Raw genomic sequence first — 23,034 nt, forward strand, 5'->3', positions numbered from 1 at the left:
ACTTTGTTCTGATGATGAACACCTCCCCAACGCATTTAAGTGATAATTAAACAATTAAATGCCAGAAAAGTGCCTGTTTTTTCACTATTTAATTAAGAAATTTCTAAGTTAAAAAAGATAATTTTCTTCTAAATGAACAAAAACATTTTTTTTCATATAAACATTCACAGGACAGTTTGGGCAATGACACAAATTTACACTGACAGAAAGTATAGAGTAATGTTGACCCTGGGCAGCAAATAAAGGAGGCAGTTCTCTAATTGGCTTCACAAAACTTTTTTTTTTTTTTTTTGTGAGCTCAGATGCCCTTCCTGCCACATGTTGTTCAGTAAGTGCGTGAGAGAGGAAGCGAGGTAGAGCAAAAAAGCAAGTGAGAGAATGGGAGTGGGGGTGGGGGCTAAGAGAGGAACAGAGATTAAAAAGCATCGTGGGGACAATGCAGTACAATATAATGACAGCTATTGGAGGTGGGTGGGTGGGGGAGGGGGGGGGGGGGGTTACAAGCATATAGGTGCAAAAGAAAATTGAGGGTAGGAATGAGCTGTAGACAAATGTGGCCTGAGAATGCACAGATCCTGAGAGGCATTGTTTATTTGTTTGAGGGGAAGTTGAGCGATTTTGTGCCCACCTGCTTTTTCCGCCATTGCCCACTGACTTCCGCCAGCTCACTCAAACACGCAAACCTGTTCACCCATTTCAAGCCCCCCTGCATTAGTGCCCCCGGCAGGATAAAAATGTTGATGAAATTGATGAAAATGTCACCCAAGCAGAAAAGCACTGGGTTTACATACTATGTGCTGCCTGTGTTGTGGGTAACACATACACAGTGTACTGCAGGGCTGTTAAAAATGGCCTATCAGTCACATTGCATGAAGGATTCATCACTGTTAACAGAAAACACACCATTGTGTACGGGCAGCTGTTTATGTAAGTTGTAACTTGGTGTTTAAAACATCCGACACTTTGCTGGAAAAGGACACAGGAAGTGATGTCATTGTGTCAGCTGAGGGGCCTAAACAAAAGAAAAGAGCAGTGAACAGCACAGTGCCTGAGACAAAGAAGAGAACCACCTACGGACACACAAACTCAACCAACAGAAAAAAAATGCAAAAAAAAAATAGGATCACCCACAACGTTTGAGTGAGGCCGGAGAGCTGTACACAGAAACACAGCGAGGTGTACCACACATTAAAATACAGAAAAAAATGTCTGGATGTAGAATATGTCGATCCTTAAATTTTTTAATTCACCTCCAGCATTTCAAACGCACAAGACATCATCACACAGGAAGGAAAAGACTTAAGAACAAGGGTGTTGCTTCAGCCCTAGAGCAGCAGGCAGTTCCACTTCCTCTCTTTCTCTTCCTCTTCTATTCTTCCATCATCTCACATCTAGCCTTCACATCCCGCACTCCTCCTTCTGGTGGCACAGGCAAGTGACGCAGCTGACCGGGGATTTCCTGGACAGGTCACGCTAAAGAAACAGCTACAACTTCCCTGTTGTTTTATCTCATTGTAGTTAGAGCCGTTTGTATTTTTACTTTGCATTTCCTCTTCTATGTTTTACTCTCTGTCTCTTCTTCTTCTTAAGTCCATCCAGACGATATCTACAGATCATGAAGTGTGGAGGCTCATTTGGGAGGGAGTTTGATTGGCTGCTTGTAGAATGTGGCAAAAAGGACTTTCCAAATAAGACTTTGATTATTAGTTATATCATTATTAGTGATAAACCGGGCAGCACTGTTGCCTTAAAGCAAGGTCCTGAGTTCAATTCCACCATCAGGCTGGCGTCTTTCTGTGTTGAGTTTGCATGTTCTTCCCGTGTTTGCGTGGGTTCTCCGGGTACTATGGCTTCCTCCCAGAGTCTAAAGACATGCAGTTAGTGGGAATAGATTAATTGGAAACTCTAAATTGGTTGTCTGTGTCTATGTGTTAGACAGACTGGCGACTCGTCCAGGGTGTGCCCTGCATTTTGCCCTAAGACAACTGGGATTGGCTCTAAAAGGATAAGTGGAAGAGGATGGATGGATGGTAATAAACTGGATTTTGTGATTCTAACTGAAACCTGGCTTGATTATACTGCTAACACAGAGCTGGCTAAAACATCACCCAGTAATTAAAGCTTTGAACCTTTACACCACACAGAGAGGCGATCTGGTCGCTGTTATATATAAAAACAGTTTTAGTTGTAAATCTCTTGTACTCCTTAATAAATGCCAACCGGCTAAACTGAGATGTGATTTTATGGAAAGAATTAATGAACTTTTTTTCTGAAATTATAAATTTTTTTTATGCATTATTCTTTATTTTAATTCATTTCATATTCACACTGACACCAGCAGCAACTCTGATTCAAAATATTTCATCAGTTTACTTTAATGTTAATGTTTAACAACATGCAACTCCACCCACTCATACTAAAAGTCACATGTTTGATCTAATTGGTTCCAGAGGTCTTGACGTCACAGTGACAAATGTTCTGGCTGTTACTGTCTCGGGTCGTTATTACATATTTCCAGAAGTGTTTTGGTCGTCTGACAAAACTAACACCAACTGATTTATCAACAGCCGTTACATCAGTGCAAGTGCATTTAGTAGTGAATTTTCAAAATACACATTACTGGTACTGTTGTCATGTGATGACATTTCTCAGTCTATCGATCATATCGCACCTGTCAGAACTGTTAATGTATGCAGTCTACAGTGAGAATGTAAATATGGCAAAACAAGTCTTTGAAATCAATAAAAATACACTTTGTTACTGCAACAATGGAATAAAATTAGGCAGGCAATCCTATGTCTCCCAACTGACTAACAATACTCAGGGTAATTCCACTTCTTTTATTCCCAGCCATTGATAAACTACCCAATGCTTCCAAAACCATTCCCTCTGAATTTCTTTCATTAAAAGTAATATCTTTGATTAATTTATCTAGCATTGCCTCACATTCTTACCAAACTACTGCCAAAATGTCCAGATAAAATCCTGAAGAAGTCATTTATCAGTTAAAATCTTGAGTTCAATTCTGTATTTTGTAAACGATGACATTAACTGCTGTATGTCTACAAACTTTTTTAGAGCCAAACAGAGATGAGCCAGAAATACTTGTTGTTGGTCCACAAAGTCTAGAGCAAGGCAGGAATCTCAGAACTCTTGTGGACTGTGGTCTCAATTGATAACTGATAATCATACCAATAAGGTCACCAGGACTCCTTTCTACCATAAAAAAACCTAAAAGTTAGAAAATTCATATTAAGGTTAGACTACTGTAATGCTCTATTTGAAGGGTTATCCAAAGCATCAGAAAGAGGATTTGATAATACAAAAGACGGTGAAGATCCTTACAAGTACACAGACACTGTCTACAAGTTCAATACAAAATTACCTTTAAAATTCTCCTACTAGTTCACAAAGCTCTCAATGGCTTGGCCTCTCAATACATCTCTGACTTGCTCAGTGTGTATAACCCAATCAGACGTCTGGGGCTATAAGGTTCAGATCTTTTAACTGTCCCCAGTATAATCGTCCTGAATAGGCAAATCAAGCTGAGATCTCCACAGCCACTGATTCCCAATGTTTTATTTCCTACAGTGTAGCCCAAAGCATACAGTGTATACAGGGCTTCTGATTCACCACATACGAATCTGAGCAAACCCCTAGAACGGGCCTCCAGAATTAAAAAGCTATTGCTTTTAACCGTCCACTATTTCTAGCATCAATCCAGAGAAGTTGCTGGAACAATGAATTTAACTCAGCATGTGACATAAATTGAGACAGATGAAGCTGGCAGCCCGCTGCTGCTGTCAGTCCATAGATGATAAATACCGACGATATGATGTAAAACCTCATAGCTGGTTTTATCATCCATGCTATAATCTTTTTTTTTCTTTAATAATAAATCTTGAAAAGGTTCACTCAGCTGCCCAGTTATCATTTTTGGCACAGAGGTTGCATCAGACACGCCTTCACTGTCACGCAGATGCTTTGGAAATCTCAACCAAAGCTACTCAAGAATTGAAATGTAGCACACGGTGTATGTGTACGGTCAGCAGGATGAAAGGAAGAGGGTGTCAGGGGAAAACCGATGCGGTAATCTCTCAGCTTGTTCTGTGGCATAGAGCGATCACTCTTTTTTTTCACGTTTTGAAATGCCTGACTTGACTGGACCATCCGGAAGTTTTCAGCCTTCACAGATGTTAAATATAGGAACAGCAAACGTGAGCTCACCTTTCACTTCAAAGGTGTGAAACTAAAGCTGAATTCGCACGATGACAGAAGTGCAACGACAAACCACACGGAACATAATGGAAAAAGCTGAAGCACACACACACACACACTCCACAGAAGCCGCACTGAGTGTGTAAGACAAATATATACACAGGAAGTGCCTCCCACTCCTTTGCCCCTAGTCACTTGCTCTCTCTCTCTCTCTCTGGCTCTCTGAATGTTTCTGATGGCAGTGTGTTGCTGAGCAGCAGCCAGTCGTGTTTTTCCCCTCACTGAGCTCACTCTCTCTCTTATCCTCTGCTCCGGCTCTCAAACGCTCTGTTGCTCAGTGAACAGACTAGACCTCTCCTCTCCACTTCTTCTTCTCTTCTGCTACCCCTTAACTCTGCTCTATCCTCTTCTTTTATCTGTTTCTTCCTCACATTTCTTCTTCATCCCTGCCTGCCCCCCTGCCCACTAGCACTACCACCTTGGTGCCAGGGGCATTAGTGGGGGTCCCGGCGTGTCTTTTTGACTGTGTGTGTGTGTGTGTGTGCGTGTGTGTTTATGTGAGAGCGTGCCGGTACTGTTTTCAGCATGGAAGCGGTGGCATTGTACACGTTTCGTGCCACAGAGGGTGATGAGCTCAGTTTCAACAAGGGAGACTTGCTCAAGGTAAGAAAAAGAATTTTTCATCTTTGTCTGTCTGAAGAGTAAAACTGGCACAGCACCTCTGTCTTCTCTCTCGCTCCGTCTGCCTACACTGTGATAATTACAGCAATTAAAACTTTACTGTCAGAAGCCATTGAAATTATATTTCAAGTGCTTCAGGTGCTTCCTAAAGAAAGAATAGTCTAAAGAAAGATAAAGTATTAGAAGTGGCTTAAACCTATTTTGGATGATAGCACTCACCTGTATGTGTGGTAATGTGCTAGACAGCAGTGAGATAGCTTAGCTTACCATAAAGGCAGGAAACAGTTTGAAGTAGCTAGCCTTGTTCTTAAAAAGAGCAAAAAGTTACTTATTTTTTATATTTAATTTGCTAATCTTTACACAAAAGTGTCAAAACAATCATGTAGAGTATGCTAGAGGACTTTTTTGGCTTGAACCAGTGGTTTCCTGGAGCGTCTGCTGACTACAGGGCAAATAGTCCTTAGCTTGTAGAAGTGCCAAATCTGTACTTCCTCAGTGGCCACCAATAAAGTCACTCCCTATCGTGTTTAATATTGAAAAGGCTTACTTAACAGCAGAAAGATAAAACATTTTTTTTATGTCTATGAAGCTAAACACATTTTTGATAACTGTGCAAATTTTCCTTAAGGACTAAAGAAAGTGGTTTGGCCACTTTGAGAGCTGGACACTAAAATGCTGTAGCATGTATAAAGTTACAGAGCTAGACCTCACAACAGTGTTCTTTCTGCTGTTAGCTAATTATACGGACTATTTATTGTGCAAACAGCCCATTTAAGAAGTTTGTGTTTCAGTTTTGTGAGTGAAATATAGATTTTTAGTTATATTTTTATTAGTACAAAGGCACCTATGCTATCTGTGTACTGTACAGTCATGTTTGCTAACATTAGCTCAGAACTTAGCACTCCATTGTCTCAACAAATGATAGTTTTTGCAAATACCACAAAAAAGCAACATGGCAACAGACAAAATGCTTTAAAATGTAGCTTTAAAAACGAATGAGTGGTAGCACAGGTGGCTTTGTAGTCTAAATCTTCACATATTAAAATGGGAAGTTGTCATTTTCACATGGCTACATGGCTAACAGGTTACCACTATTTTAAACCTTTTTTTCCAAGCTAAGCTAACGTCACAGGCTATAACTTAATATTTACAGTATAAAATGGGAATGCTGAATCTTCTTATCATTTTACAGAAAGTAAATAGGCATATTCGATTCTACTCCTCTAATTTAATTTTGCTCCAGGTTGCCTAACAATCTTTTTTTTAATCTGCAGCTTTTTATTTGTGTCAAACACCATGCTGAAATAGTTCCGGCACAGCTGGAAATTAGTGTAGTAGAAAATCGTCCCTCTAAGACATCAACAGCAAACCTCAGAATTAAAGAGCCAAGTGCTTCTTTCTAACACTGGTGCTTTGGCACCATCTGTTTGACACTCAGACGCAGGCAAATCAAGCAAGATGGAAGACACAGTGAGATCAATTTGTCTTCTGGATTTTGTCTCAGTTAACCAGTGGGCGTCGGTGCTGCAGGTCCAACTTTTCTCACTAGTTAAAACCTTTATTTTTTCCTTTCACTGGAATATTTCTCTGCTAATTTGAGGCTTTTCTTTGAGGGTGAATTTACCTTTTGTTGCTTGAAGATAGTTGGTGTACTATTCTTCCCATACTGACTTCATTCCAGCACTAAACATGAATAAAAAAGACCTCTTATTCCTGCTGTCTTTAAAGTCATTTGTTAGAAGTCGAGTGTCACAGCATGTTACAGCTAAGATGCAATGGCATTTAGTTTCGACACTAAGACAGATAGTTACAGCAGTCTTTGATGCGTACTTGTGTTGTCTGGCCATAGTGATAATTTACAGTAGCTAAAACAGCACCATCACTTAAACCACTGTTAAGTTTGTTTCTTTACTCGTGCAGGGCTAAGCGACTGTCTTGTCTTTGCCAAAAAGCTTTGGTTCACACTCGGGTCAAGCAGTACTTTTAAATAATTCTCCACATTTGTTCGTTTCTGCATGATGCGCCAGATGGCCTGAGCTTTACAACATCAAGAGAATTTGTGCGGAAAAAGAAAAAAGAAACTCTATAATTTAGTTACAAAAATACCAAAGAGATAGTTGCTTTCCTCACAGCTGCTCACTGGTGCTCATTTATTGCCCTTATGCTGCTTTAAAGCCTACTTCTGCTTCTTTTCACACCTTGTTGCCAATGCGAACGCATTGTGCGTTTTCCATGTGGAACTGGATCGATCGAGCTGAGCAGAGTGTTGACTCATAAAGAAGTTATAAAAATAGCTTCATAGAAGAATTTGTAAAAAAAAAAGAAGTGGCTCTGGCATTATGTGTAAAGCTGGGAGACCGTGCTGCCAAGTTTAACACGAGGGACACAAAAGCCGAGCTTTAGTTCTCCAGATACCGTCACAAAAAATGTAACAACTCCGGCTGGAAATGAAAACCTCCAAAGCACCCAGAGAGTACGCACTACATTCTAATCACAAAATGAAATAACTTCATTTCTTTAGAAAATAGTTAACTATCCTTGGAAATAAAAATATTGCTGTATTTATTTGCTTCCTTTATCCAACAGTTTCGTGTGTCTGACCACAGCAGTCAGGTGCGGTCAACCATACCTGACCTGTTTTTAAGCCTCATTAAGAGCTTTGTGTGTGGTCTTTTCAGTCTACTGCCATGTCAGATGTTCACGTTGTCGGATTTTGTTTGTTTAATGCTCTTTTGTTAAGGGTTAATTATGTAATGAGTAAACTCTCTGGAGTGGTCTGGAAGGAGCTGTTAGTCACAGCTGAATTAACAGGGTCTAGCTAGATAATCAGCTATTATTGGTTATATACGGTCTCTCTCTACATATATATATGATAAACACTGTACATCATCGGTCCCCAACCTTTTTTGCGCCATGGACCGGTTTAATGCCATTAACCGGTATAATCTTCAAGATGGCGCCGAGTATGGCAGCCTCGTCGCAAGCTCCCCCAAGCAATGCACAACTCTGTTGCTTGTGAAGCTCGCACACAAGAATTTCACTCACATGTACTGTACCAATGTACCTGCACATGTGATGTGACAATAAAAGTGATTTGATTTGATTTGATTAATGTCAGACAATACTTTCACGGACCGGCCTTTAAGGTGTCGCGGATAAATACAACAAAATAAAAGGATACAGACAAAGACAAAAACTGTGGTATTTTGTAAATATAATAATAAACGCAAATTCACTGTGTAATTGTATAACTTTATTAGCAGCGTCCTACTGAAATGCGCCAACAATATTGAGAGTAACCTCCTCCTCTCTGCCCCTTAATCCTCTCCGATTGCTATGGTAACACGTAAATATTTCTTTCAAAATAAGACACACAACTACAGCACGGAAAAAGACCGAGTTAACAATAAAAACCCTGAAAACCATAAATTTCACACCCGAGCCTAATGTCTCGCTGCCCGGTACCAAACGACCCCCCGGGTACAGGCCATGGTACCAGTACGGGCCATGGTACCGGTCCATGGCCCGGGGGTTGGAGACCGCTGCTGTACACGGTCAACATTCAGTACAATTGTTTACTTACTTAGTAGCTACTAGTGGTGCGTGATAATGCAAATTTTGGTATGCATGTGATACCAAGTAAAAACAGGGCCAGAGTTACTAATACTACTACTGATACTTTTGATTAGTAAAGGCAGCCTTTATGACTTATGAGCTGAACCAAATAACTTACTTTTACTTTCCACAGTCATTAGTTAACCCAACAAAGCACACATTGCAGCATTTCATGTAATTTGAAAGTGGGGTTGTTTGGAGAGCTGGGATGTAGATACGCTCGTCTTTTTGTGTCAGCTTCTGTTTAAATGTGCTACAGGCTATAAATAAAATAGGCATGAAAGTCAGCTCGCAAAGGCTCAGACATTTTTCATAGTGCGTGTTTGAGGTGTGTATTTTCCTTTCCAAAACACAACAACAACAATATGGGCTGCACGTTGAACTTTACTATATTAATACTGTTGATATTTGTATTGATGTGCTAGTACTTACTGGCATTGTTGCATTATTAATAAAATTAAAGTAGCGATCTATGAAATAGAAATAAGGAAAAGTTCTTAAACTGCCAGTGTTACCACTTAAGAGGCTTTATGAACACAATACATATGACAAAAAAAAAGATTTGGTTTCTCCACAGAACTCCTGTAGTTACTCGTTATTATGATGTACAAGCAGGAAAAATTAAATTAACAGGTGAAGCTGTACAGGAAGTGGAAACTTTTTGATTGAAATTGTGGTGGGGGGGAAGTTAGTCTCTGAGTCAGACTGATGCAGAAATGGCTCACTGGGTTTCATGAGAAACAGTCCAGCGTGTTGTTTTAAACTGTGGGAAATATAGGAAGAGGTTGTTTAGGAGGGACACCGAAACCTCCAGCCTCTTGAAAGGGCAAGCTTTCAGCTCGATGAATGACTGACGTTATGAGCAGTAAATCATTTCGTAGCCTGCGACGCATTTACAGTGCACGTACAAATGTGCACTGTAGCCATTACAAGCAGCTGATGCATGAAATGAAGTTTCTAAATGCAGAGAGGGGACAGGGCAACTTTTTTTTATTTATTTATTTTCTGGCAGATGGGCATTACTGCCCAAGGTGTTCTTCATCACAGTGGCCTTCAAGTCCTTGCTGGCAGGATGTCGCGTGAAACTTGAGGTGAGGGAGGATGTTTTAACTACAGTACATGACACGTGGTACTTTGCTGGGTACAGCTGCTGATCAAACACAGAGGCAACGTGATGAAAGCCCAAAAAGTGATAAACCCAAGCTGTAAGGGAGATAAGGAAGAAATGTGGCAGTGCGAGGCAGGCGGCGCAAAATAAAAATCATCTTAAAATATCAAAATGACAAGCCATGTCACAGCTGGGTTAGGAGACTGAATATAAAAAAGAGTTTGAAAAAGAGCATGAACAGAGATGAAGCAATGAAAGGAGACGGGATAAAACAGATAAGGTTTAAAGCAGGAACATATCAGGAGTCAAAATAACAGACTGTCCTTTATTACCATCATCATGATGGAGCCCTGGCCCTGTTTATTACCTACTGTAGCTAGCAGAAATAAGACATGTTTGCAAGAGCTTTTAAATGACTATCATTGTTATCATTTGTGCTTGAATTTCTTTTCATTTTACTTTGCACACCCCACTGTCAGATTACACATCCTGCGAATGATAATGACGCCAGCTAATGTGAACTTGATAGCAGGCTCTGGTGTGACATTTCAGACTTTCTTAAGGCAAGCGACTAACTATAGTAACTATAGTCTTTAAAAAGTCAACTGAAATATTTTCAGTTATGGCTTATTTTCAAGCTATAAAAAAACAAGGGTTCAATTTATTTTATTTATGTAATTAATTTCTTTTTACTTACACCAAAGCGGTGTAATTTTGATTATTAACTCTTTGCCCCTTAAAAAGCTTCTAGAAGCTCTTTTCTGAGCCCAGTGGTTTCTGTTCTTCTGCGTTGATACATACTGAGATCAAAATTTGTCACTAAATGTAAAGAGGAGAAAAAAAGTCAAAGTACTGATATATAAATGTAATCTTCTCTTGCAAAAAAGCTCATTCCAAGTGTATCACCTGCACAGGATTTTTCTTTTGGCGTTTCCTGTATTTTTGGTGAGATGTCTGTGTTTATGGAAAAAGGCTGGTGTCGGTGGGGCCTTTAGGAGTACGAAGAACTGTCTAGAGATAGCGCTGGGTGTTTTGGCTCTGTAACGGGCAGCGAGGGCAGCCTGGCTGCTTGTTGTGACAAGCTGTGTTTCCGTATCTATAGAGTACACGCAGGAGCAGGTAGATGAAACTCAGTGTGAGATTACAACTTCAGATTGTAATGACAACGCCTGCTGAGACGCGCTCATCTTTACTCGTCGATATCATGTGAAATTCCACAGTAAATATATGTATATTTCATATTATTCCTCTGGATCGCCTGGAGAATCTGCGCAAGGTAAAACCTGGTGTCGTCATGATTTCCATTACACTACCCACTTTGCTCATGGTGTTACAGCTCTGCTATAAAACACAACCTGATCAACTGACCTGTAAGTGTAATAGAAACAAACAAATCACTCAACATTATAGCGCATGCATTATATTTTACCCATAATTAGTGTAAACACAGAGCCTCCCTTACACACAGGTTTTGTACTCCATAATGCAGAATATAGCACTGAATAGACTGTAGTTATTCTGACATTATACTATAGGGATGAAAATGTGACAGAAAATCTGAATTAATAAGAAAAAAGGTTTTTTTTAAGAAGAATTAAGTTTACAGTATTTATTCTTTTTAATTACTTTGATCTTTTGGGCTTTACTGATGGAAAAAGACACCTATTATGGGGTGTTAGGAATACATTACATATTAAAGTGTGATAAAGGGCAGTAAAGGGCAACAAACATTTGGAAAATACCATCAAACTTCATTTTTATCTCCGCTACACATCTGTGATGTATGGTGGTTTCTGCATTCGGCGTGATGACCCGCGCAGACCGACTGACTCACGTCAGCTAACTCGAGGAAGATCAATTTTGAAGAAATATGTGGATTTGCCAGCCATGGTGAAATCACGAAAGGCTTCATGTGGCATTTAAAACTCGCCTAGTAATCTTTTCAAACTTGTGCGAGTTGAGGAGGCTGATAAAACAGTGTGAGGACAAAATCCAGCACCAACATCATTATGGGCAGCTTTTCATCTCACTCTGTGTTTTTGTGTGCGCTTGCTCTTAGATCACCAACATGGAGGATGATCCTAACTGGTACACGGCCGAACTCCACAACCGAAAAGGGTTCGTGCCGAAAAACTACATCAACCTACGTCCACACGCGTAAGTATGCGCACACTCAGGCACACATGTGCATCTTTAGCTCATCTGTATAAAGCGTTTCAAACCACCGGTCCATTTAAACATCTCATCAGCGAGGATGTGAGCAGTTTGCTGCCCCGGGCATTTTCTGCTCTGCTTTGGACATCTGCACTCTGGCATAAGGCGGCCTACCCAAAGGGACACACTCATTCGCTAACTTATGTAATCACACATGATACAGCCCTGTGTGTGTGTGTGTGTGTGTGTGTGTGTGTGTGTGTGTGTGTGTGTGTGTGTGTGTGTGTGTGTGTGTGTGTTTACAGTGAAGCTGCTGGTACACCCTGTATCTCCATCAGATGGTCATGCACCAGCTGGTTTGCTGTGACAAACTAAACTGACAACACAGACGTTACAGCAGCTCTGGCTCATTAATGAACCCTGATGTACAGCCCAGTTGGAATTGCCTAGTTAAGTCTGTGGACACCCCTGGGAGTGTAGGATACGTGTGTGTATATATGTGTGTCTTTTTGCCTCCAAATTTCTTTGCGTGGCTTTGATTTTTTTTTTTTAAATCCCTGAAATCTGACTGCATGAAGTTAGCCACGAGGGTCCTAGAGTTTCTCCACCATATTGGATAGATGCTCACTCTTCACGAGTCATCAAACTGACTGTGCTCAGAGCCTCCAAGCAAAGTGCACTACTGAGCAAGTGCAAAAAAAAGAAAGGAGAAAAGAAATGAATAATGACACCTTTACTTCCGCACCACTGCTGACAACTGAATTGCTGGATTTGTTTCATGTGCAAACTTAGCAGCGTGTAGAAAATTCACTTCTTTCATTCTCTCTCAGCTCTTTGATCCGTGCTTTTGTGAGCTGCTCTCCTCTCAGTTTCTTTCAGAGTTAGCAGATATCCACAAACTTCTTTTCTTAAATTTGAGTGTGTGTGCAAACGTCTGGAGGAGATGCTCAGATCAGGAGAGTTCACCTGCATAAAGCGGTAACACCGGTGACCCCTTTCTTTCTTTGTTTGCTCACTTGCTTTCTTTTGTCTGTTTTTGTTTTTGCTTGACTGGCCTGCAGCTGGTTCGCCGGTCGCATATCTCGCGGCGTGGCAGAAAGTCGACTCAGAAACAGAGAGTGCGGCGCCTTCCTGGTCAGAGAGAGCGAGAGTGCTCCTGGGGAGTTTTCCATGTCTGTCAGGTAGGAGAAAATTACTAAAGATTTGCACTATATTCTGCACAGTTGCTTTACTGTCGTGCTCCTCGCAGTGGGATTTCATACACCTCTCTGATCTCATATGTATTTCTTCATATTACCCTGCGTAACTTCTCATTACTGCAGCTGCAGGGTTGCTCCACAGCCATCACTGAAGTTTCATTGCATCTCATCTAATGCCACAGAATTGAATTAGCAGACCTATAAGCACACACCTCTAAAAACGCTACATTATTTCCCTGTATCTCTTCATTAATGTATTTTGGATGCGCGCAGGCGAGCGTGCGCATGCTCGATATATTTGTCATGGTGGCTGGGGATTAGAGAAGCAGGCAGAGAAGGAGGGTTAGAGGATAAGGTATGGGGTGGAGGCTAAGAGGGGTGAGGGGGGGATCTGCGGGCCCTCTGGCCTGATGTGAGTTAATCCTGTCTAGCACACCACGGCATCTGGAGCTGCTGATGGGGCTGATGGGTTGTCTTGTCAGTACGTGGCGCTGAAGGGTGCAGCTGAGACTTGGTGTTGTGCCTTGAGGGGCTGTGTGGATATTGGAGTGTGGGAGGTCTGGAGTCTGAGTTTTGGTGCTGATAAAGGCCAGACCTGGAATGGAGGTTTGGCCCTTCACTGTGCTCCTACTTAACTCAAGACAGGGGTTAAGAATTAGATCTGGGGATTGTTTTGTGTTTGGCTGTTAAATCGCCTGGGCACAATGTCACTCTCAGTGGATTTGTCTTAGGATAGTCCTGTGGAAGGGAAAGGAAAAAATTAGGTTGCCTGTGTTTAAAAAAAAAAGCTAAAATACAAAATTAGACACAAGGGATGGAAGAGAAGCGATACGCTGCGAGTAAAATAGATTTGCCAAGAGGGGACAGAGCGGAATCTGATGCTTCTTGTTTTTTTTGGGTTTTTTGGCTGTTTATTGATGTCTTTCTGGCTGTTGTTGCTGGATGGTGTAGCAGCTTGAAAAGTGGGTCAGGTGTTTGTGTGAGTTTGCCAGTGTGCGTGTGTGGTTCTTGTGTGCCGACACCGCTCCTGTCAGAGGAGACAGGACATCAGTAACTGCAGAGACTTCAGTCTCAGCTCAGCTCGGTCCGGCTTTGACGTCAGTCTGTGAAAAATCCGATCCACTTTCACAGCCATGAATGAATCCTAGAAGAGACGTCGTGGCTCTTTTTGTCATAAAGAAAAATTCTGGTGGAGACAGAAATCCTCCAAGTGCGATGTACGATAAAATTGGCTAATTAGCAACTTTGTTTTAGGAAGGCAGGGTTGGCAGATCTAAATCTAACTTTAAAACCACTTTAGTCCATTATGAAAATAGTTAAAGTCCCGTGTAAAGATGTGAATATAAATATTTCCACCGCGTTGATCTCTTTGAAATATTGGTCTTGTGGTAAGTAATTCTAACATAAATATATGTGGGTGACCTACTAAAGGAAAAACCAACATAAAGTGGTTAGTTCTTTATCCTCTAATTTGTTGGTCATCTACATCTGTCCCTGTTGTACTTGTTAAATGCAAACAATGTTACTATCTTTGTTCTTGTTTCCGCAAAAAACTCAAACAACAAAACATGCATTGCTTTGTTATCAAATATTGCAGTCATTAGATTTTATATCGCAAACAACAATGTACAATATCTAAAAATGGGATTTATATAGCATCAAATCACAACAATAGTTGCCTCAAAAAGCTTTATATTATAAGGTAAACACCTCACAATAATAGAGAGAAAAACCCAACAATCAAATGGCCCCCTATGAACAAGCACTTGGAGACAGTGGGGAGGAAAAACTCCTTTTTAAAATGAAGAAAAGTCTATATTTAAAAGTACAGAGGTTGACTGTCTCCCAACTCCAAACTAGTAGCTGGCACCACAGAAAAGGGGTCTGAAAGCTGAAGGCTAATGTCTCCCCACTTTTAAATATCCTAGGAACCACAAGAAAGCCTCTGATAGTGCCTTATTGGGGTATTATGGTACTATGAGGTCTTTAAGTTAAGATGGGGCCTGAATATTCAAGGCCTTGTATGTGAGGAGGATTTTTAAATCTGACATTTTCATTAAGCAAATATCCTGTGCGAATGACCAACAGATCTGAGTCAGAAGTGAGCCACAGTTATACCCATGTCAACCTACAGTAAACCAAACACATAAACCAAAACTGGATCAGAGTTAATCTGAACTGTCGGGGGAAAAAAAGTCTAATCTCAATCTTAAAATATAGTAAGGATTCTGACATGAAGGGCTTCCGTAAAAGCAAGATGTAAGCAAATATAAAAAAAAACAACATTAAAAGAATGTGCTGGTAGTCTGGTACAGCTAGAGAACTAAAATGGCGCTTAATATAAGATGCCAAGTGAATGAAACTGTGCACAAAAGTGTAAAATAGCCACAAATGTGGAACACAAACATCTGCGGAGGGGAATAAAGAACTGACGTGATCTCAATGTCCTGTTCGCTATCGTTCTTCACCATAAAATCAGTCTTAAAAGCGGTTTTGTGGCCTAAAATAAGTAATTTAATGACTCCAGCCATAATGCAAGGGACCTTTTTTAAAACAGTAATTGCTTCAAAATTTCTTTGAACATGCAAAATATGTGGCAGAAGACTGTAGTTTCAGACTACGCCAGCAAAACTATCCCAGTGGGTTATTTAGTAGCTTATTTTTGGAATATAAAGTGATGCCAAGATAGACTTTAGACACAGAGAGACAGAGACCAAGAAGAGAAATCTATTTTGCCATGCCGGGTGGTTTTACAGTTCTCTTTGACTCAGCAGCAGATGCACCCAAAGGATATATTTGGTCTTCTCCTGCAGCGCTACAGTGGCACAACTTAGATCTAATACTTTCAGCAATACCTAATCCAGTTCTATTGTTTGGGTACTTTTTAGATACTTGCAGAGAGACAACATCAATTTTCTCACTGTCTGGTGTTAAATCTCACTTCCTTTTTCAGGCTTTTCAACAGCTGCTATAACTGCAAGTCCTTGCGGCCGACTCCCAAACTCCCTCAAAGTAAAAAAAAGTGTGCGCAGTCACCAAAAGACACTTCAGGAAAAATTTGATCGAGTGCCTTAGCAAAAGTAGCTACACCTGTCTTGAAGGTGCAGTTCACTTGAAATTTATTAGACAGGCAGGAGTAGCATTGTGGTTGTGGTTATCAAGGTTTTGTTTCACATGTTTCCCACATCCAAAGAGTCAACATCACTTCCTTCCTTTTTCTTTTGAAAAGACCTAAATCTGTTCCATTAGATATTTTCTTCCTGCTTGACCCAGTGTTTGTTTAGACTATAGTCTGGTGTTGCACGCAGACGCACACGTGCACAAAGACACGTACACAGTCGGTTTTCCTGTTGCATCTGTCCCGTATCACCTGGAGGTCATACAAACACCATTTCTTTGATGTAACAGTCTGATAGAAGCTCACCAACAACTTGTCTGGCCTTATGTCTTCTTGACCAGTGAGTCCACATTCTCAGCCTCAGAACGCCCACCCACCCCACCCAGAAGATGACTCATAGTCTCAAGATAATGATTTGTCAATCGCATTGTGCTCTGAACAGTAAGGACTGAGGTCTGTTGCATGTCTTGCCAAGAGCAATCACCACCCTGAAAAAGGGTTGGCTATCTGATTTCACTCTTTGATTTGTGGGCTCGGATGTTTTTGAAGCCTTGAGTTTATGTCCTTGTTTTAAGGACATCGAAAAACTAGAAATTTTGAGTTAGTAAGTTGAAAGTTTCAGTTAGCTCTGGTATTCAGAAAGGGCCCTGATGGACCTCATTTCCACTTGAATGCCTTCTAGCGAATGATAATTCATAAAAGGTGTTTATGTGGAATTGTTGGACAGCTGACGTCTTCTGCAATCTACCTCCAGGTGACAAGGTAATGGCATAACTTCACAGAGCCCCTGATTGTCAGATCCAGCTTGACAATTTAGGTATTTGCTCAAAATTTTGACTTATTAACTCGAAGCTTGAATTATGATGGCTTTTTTTCACAGTTTTCAGCTAACTTTGCTAGTTTCTCTAGCTTGACTCATCAAAGAGTACATAGAAACAGATGCCTGTGAATTAGTACCAACATGTAAATAATATAGTAAAATTCGGGTTTACTTAAAAACAAAATCTGCTTCAAGAAAGTTTAAAAAGCATAGGTTAGATTAAAATGCAGTGCTTCTGTAAAGTTGCTCATTTTTAACATGGGCATCTATAGTGATTAACTCGCCTTCCATGGAGACTGTAAATACTATTAACGGTAGATGAAAATTATATAGACAGGGCCACTAGGCAATTTGCCCACTGCGCTACCATTTCAGTGTGGATGCTGTTGTTTTTGACACGGCCTCACATATCACTGACTCACGCTACACTGACTGATGGCTCATACAGTAAGCGCTGATTCTGGCTGTTCATTCGGCTTCCTAGTCATCATTTATCATCAGCCTCTTTTCAGGGACATTTCTACAAAGGGAAACCATTAAAGGGAACTGACCCTGTGGGTGATGCTTATTTTACAGCTACATAATCCGCTCAGAGATTTGGGGTTCAGTGTCCTGTGAATGTCATCATTTGGGGGACAATTTCACACTTCGTGAACATCAGGAAAAAAAAAGTGCTTTAGTTTATTTGATACAATAAAAAAGAGTGTGTCAAAAAACGCCTGCCACTACTGTGAACCATCCATACAAGGCAGAATGGACCAATGGACTATGCTGTTTACAACAAATTCTTATCCTGTAATCTGAATGTCGCAACAGAAACTGAGTCTCATCAGATGAACTTTTTTCCAATTACTGAGATTACAGCAGTGACACCTGGTACAGTCTTCTGCTGCTCTAGCCCATCTGCCTTAAGTTCAGTGTGTTGTACTGACGTGTAATGAGTGGTTATTTGAGTCATCTCAAAGTAGTCTCGGGATTCTCATCTGATCTCTGGAATCTACGGAGCATTTTTACTCCGACAGCTGCTGCTGTAATCCCTCGAGATGTCTGTGTGGGAAAATCCCAGTAGATTAGCAGTTTCTAAAATACTCAGATCAGTCTGTCATCAACAACCACACTGTGGTTGTCTACTAATCGGAAGGTTGATGGTTCGATCTCCAGCTCTTCTAGTCTGCTTTTAGTATCCCGAGTTGCCCCCGATGTATCCATCAGAATGTGAGTGTGTGAACGTAAACACACTTCGACCCAGAAAAGAGTGCTTGTGTGAATGTGTGTGTGAGGTAAGAAAGTGCTTCAGATGCTCAGATAGAGTAGAAAAGCACTATGTAAGTACAAGTCAGACAAGTTTAACATGCTACCTTCAAAATCACCTCAATCAACTTTCTTTCCATTGTGATGCTCACTTTGCACTTCAGCAGGACATCCATGTCTGCATATCTAAGTGCCCTGAGTTGCTGCCACGTGATTGGCTGTTTGTTACATTAATGAGCAGAGGTGGGAAGCAACGAAGTACGAATACTTTGTTACTGTACTTCAGTAGAATTTTCAGGTATCTTTACTTGAGTATTTATTTTTCTGACAATTTTTTAATTTTACTCCCTACATTTTTAAACAAATATCTGTACTTTCTACTCCTTACGCTTTCAAAACAGGCTTTTTACTTTTGGTTTTACGCATTTGAGGGGAGTTATTATCACTGCGGGCCTTCACACATCAAACCGATTTGAGGCTCAGCACTAATGCACAAAAGGCAATCCTATTCATGTGTCAAGAAGCAAACTGTTTGTGTGCAGTTTGTCACACAGTGTGTTGCTAACTAAAGGTCCAGCTGCTGTATTTAACAAGGAGAGAAAAGAAAGAGAGCTAACTTTACTCAGAGATGGAGAAAGATAAGAAAGACAGGACAGGAGAGGAGGAAGAGAGGTTAGATGTAAAGGTAAAGACTGCTCAGTGGTGTTTGATAAACCTCATGTTTTTAAATCATATATTGTGCCTGTATATGTGACAATGTATTTTTTTCATGTTGTGAAACGTGCTGCAAAAAAGCCAACAAAAAAACCTGAGATAGACTAACTGTTATTTAAAGGTTGCATGAAAATACTCTGCATGTTTGTGCAGGATAAATAATGTGGTTGATTTAAAGTAAAGCACTGTGTTGGGCTGGTGCACAGTGGCTGTGGTTCTCATGGTCAGAGTTAGGTTACATTGGGTGTAGCAGAGATGAATTTTAAGTTAAGCTGATGATGCTTATATCTGCTGACTGAATTCCACCTTCATACTAACGTTATACTGTCTAATATAAAGATAGCCTAAACAGTAAACTGTCGGTGTAGAGTACACTAGTATCTGTACTTCTACTTAAGTACAGAATGTCTACTTTTGCCACCTCTGTTGAATAGAGGTACCTAATAAAGTAACTGGCGATTGTATGTGTGGTGCACAGCACAATAATGTTTGTTCTGTGAAATTCTCCTTTAAGTTGTTTACTTGCAATAAATATGTGTAATCCCGGCATTGATTGACATGTTTGAGTTCCACAGCCAACATGACTGAGACCAGGAAAACATTGTCAGATACCAAAAACCACAGCCTGTTAGAGAGAGGATATTGTATTCAAACCCAAATAAGAGCTTTTCTCATAAATTTTCAGTAGAAAGTCAGGTTTTCATAGCCTGAACCATAACTCATACTGGCACAGTTTAATACCACAGTTCAGTGACCAAAACACATCAGAGAGAGACAGGAACGTAAACACGGGGAAGAGAGAAAGAGGCAAAGCAAGAACAGTGTCAGAGAAGGACAGGACTTTATATTTCCTTCTGTTGTGTTTTCTCACGGTCAAGTACGACCATCACGTGCTCTGTGAGAGGCTCCAGAGGGTCTCCTCCTCCTTATTTATGTATTCATTTTTTTCTCATTTTAATTAATCCAAACTCGCTCTGTCTCTCACTCTCTCTCAAGGCTTAGACCGAGTTTACTCTGAGAAAAAGCAGATACAAAAAGTTATATTAAATTTATTCCCCAAATTCCAAACACTCAGATTGAAAAGATTTTCAATCATAACACAAATGTACCACAAAAAACGCTTGAACTCAAGAAATCACAGAGCATCGTAAAAGTCTCATTACTTAAGAATTTTAAAATGTTATTGAATTTAAGGTGAACAAAGTTAATGAAAAGTGAAGACATGACATAGATCTGTAAATCTTTTGACAGCATCATGACAGTGGTGTCATTTGAGCTTTCTGCTTAAAGAGGCCTGCTTGTTGGAGACTTTTCCTGTGACCAACATGACTCATTGAGCAGAAGTGCTTGCTGACAGTTTCTGTCACCTTAGGATGGCAAGTCCTGCTGTTTTTAATTATTCATGTAGAAGGTCAAAACAAAAAAGGAAGCCGAAAAAAGAATACACGTTTAACAAACATCCAAAATGAGAAAAGCATTGTTAGTATTGCCCAACTGCTGTTAAGCATAGCATGGAATTTTTAGCGCTGCTTTTCCAACAATCCTGGTTTTATTTTGGATGCTTGCATTGTTCCACTTTGCACACAGACAAAAAAAAATGAAAGTAAACAGTTTTAACTTGATTTTAAAAAATTGATTGAAGTCAGGGGTATGAGCGCTTTCCCAAAGTTTCAGGTGGACGCGAATGACTTAAATATGCAGTAGAAATATTCAGCCCACGAAGTCAACACAGTTTCGATTAAAGTGCCTCCACCAAAACATATTTTATCATTCCTCCCCTTCTCTGCTTCATCACATCTCTCGCTCTGCACCCTCAGAGCACAGACGGTCACACTTCCTTCCTATCTCCTCAGCCATCTATCAAAACATGCTATGCTTTATTAATGCCACAAGCGGTTTGAACCCCCCCCCCCCCACTCACTCACTGACATGCCTGGTTGACATGCAAGGACGCTCCTTTAAAACGTGCACGCACTGGTGGTCAAAATGTGTGTGCATGGCGGCCTACAACGCATGTAATACGGCAGACGGTTATGCACGCTAGCTGGCACAAAAACATGATATAATCAGCAATTTGCATCACATGGACACACAAACACACACAGATTAAAAACTGTCGGCCGGAGGTGTTAGTGTGACTGTGTGAAGTAGTCCAGACATCTGCAGCGGTTTAGAAACTGAACAGCAGATTAGACAAGGGGGCTGGCAGAATGAGAGAGACAGCAAGAACAAGGAAGTGAGAATTGATTGATGGGGGAAGTTGAGAGAAAGATGGTCGGACGACCTTTGAGCACACACAATAGCGCTGGCGCAGAGCAAAAGTCTGAAATGTAACTGCTGTCCTCATCTACAGTATATCTGACTCTGAGTTCTATCTCTAAATCTATTTCATTTTCTGTCTTTCAATCTTTCTCACTCTCATTCTTAGATTCTTGCTCTCGTTCTCATTTCCTTTTACTCGGAAACAGAGCATAATCTCTCCATCGCTGTGGGCCTTAATTACACTGGATCAGAGAGATGAGAGGGCACTTGGAGAGACTGCTTTGTGTATGTGTGTGTGCGAGAGAGCGATCCAGCTGAGACAGATGCTGTCTGCGCTCTTACAGCAAACTGCTTCTCTACTGTCTCTACTTCACCGTCATAATTAATAAAACCATCAGTATGACATCGCCGAATATTGTTACAACTACATTATCATGCATTCTCCTCTTGATTACATACAAGTATTTAACTCTAGATTATGGTTTATTTCATTCTAAATAAGGTGTGTTGCCATTGCGATACAGCAAAAAATAGTATTTAAATACTTTTTAAGGCTAGTTTTCTCATGATTTGTGTTCAAAGTCTCAAACTGCGTTATTATTATTTTTACCTCTTTCCTGATACTGATGTGTGTTTGTGTTTTGCATGGCAGGGTAAATTTAGCATCAAGCGTGGTTTAATGTTCAGCCAGTATTTAGCTAGCTTCTGGTCACTTGCATGGGCACTTTTTCCGGTGGGGGAGGGGCTGGGCATGTCAAACATTAATGATAGATGCCAGTTTCACATTAATATTCCAAAGCTAAACTGAAATTTATTTTTTTTTTGTTTTTCGTTTTCTATTGATTTCTTTTTCCTGAAAATAATAATAATTTTTAATTTCCTGAAAATAAATTTTCTCTTTCAAATTTCAAACTACCACTGAGAAGGATGTAGAGGGTGCAGAATAACTTCAAATATTACCTTCTTTTCTTCCATCTGTTTTATGTGTTTAATTGTGCTTTACATTGTTGTGAATCCCCTCGAGGGAAAGTCCGTGTTGAGCTCACATCCTGTTTTAAAATCTTCTCGTCTCTGTTCACCTCTCACAGCACCCCTTACTTATTTTGACTTCGTTATCCAGCAGGGGCTTATTGTGTGATTTGCTCCCTCAGACAAGCAGCTGCTGCACAGTTGCAGAGCTGGTGGCAGTTACAGAGCCCCACCAGTAGGGTGCAGCAGAGGGCGCCAGACACCTTGGGAGATTATTGGGGCTGATGAAGATTACTCTGACAGAAGACCACAGTTTTGTGCTTTGTGTGTGTGTGTGTGTGTGTGTGTGTGTGTGTGTGTGTGTGTGTGTGTGTGTGTGTGTGTGAAGCTGAATTAAGAAAGGCAATGGAGACAAAGTGAGATAAAGAGAGAAAAGTTAGAAAGAACTGATATTAAGAGGTGATTGTCTGCACTGACAGCAATGATATGGCAACAATATGACAATAATAAAAAAAAAAAAATTGTGGCCTTTAAGTAGCAGTTCATGAACATTACCACCCCAGCATTGGTCTAGGAACACTACAGCTTAAAACACAGTGTTCGTGTGTTGCCAGAGGGGCACAGACAGATCTGTTTGTAAGAGTCCCCGAAATTAAATGTAATTAAGACCCGATTAAACATTAATTCAAGGTGAAGTTGTGTTTGTTGCTTCTGGCTGTTCAGAAATTTTCCTCAGAGTTTATTCACCAAACCTCAAACCCTCGCACAGGGTACCAAAATAGCTGAAGCCAACCAGACCTGTGGGCAAAATAAAAGCACTGTTGGTCATACAGAATGAGTTAATATTCACATGCTGGTAGGCTGTCATTTTAGAAAGACACATTTGATTAATTTAATATTCCTGCAAAATAAAATCCTCAGTTTT

The 23,034-nt window shown here is 40.4% G+C and overlaps 1 protein-coding gene across 1 annotated transcript in view; it reads left to right on the forward strand.

Annotated features, from left to right (window-relative positions):
- Positions 1-4,463: 4,463 nt before the first annotated feature.
- The window catches only part of grapa (GRB2 related adaptor protein a), a 33,315-nt gene continuing 14,744 nt past the window's right edge, over positions 4,464-23,034 (forward strand). The window contains exons 1-3 of the mRNA XM_085270757.1: positions 4,464-4,881; positions 11,682-11,779; positions 12,838-12,957. Of these exons, the coding sequence (XP_085126883.1) occupies positions 4,804-4,881; positions 11,682-11,779; positions 12,838-12,957 (296 nt within the window). The 5' untranslated portion in view covers positions 4,464-4,803. The remainder of the gene's footprint in view (positions 4,882-11,681; positions 11,780-12,837; positions 12,958-23,034) is intronic.

This window comes from Mchenga conophoros, linkage group LG4 (assembly GCF_057382185.1).
Source record: "Mchenga conophoros isolate Kocher_MC1m ecotype Shallow Benthic linkage group LG4, M_conophoros_male_GT1.1, whole genome shotgun sequence".
NCBI classification, from domain to species: domain Eukaryota; kingdom Metazoa; phylum Chordata; class Actinopteri; order Cichliformes; family Cichlidae; genus Mchenga; species Mchenga conophoros.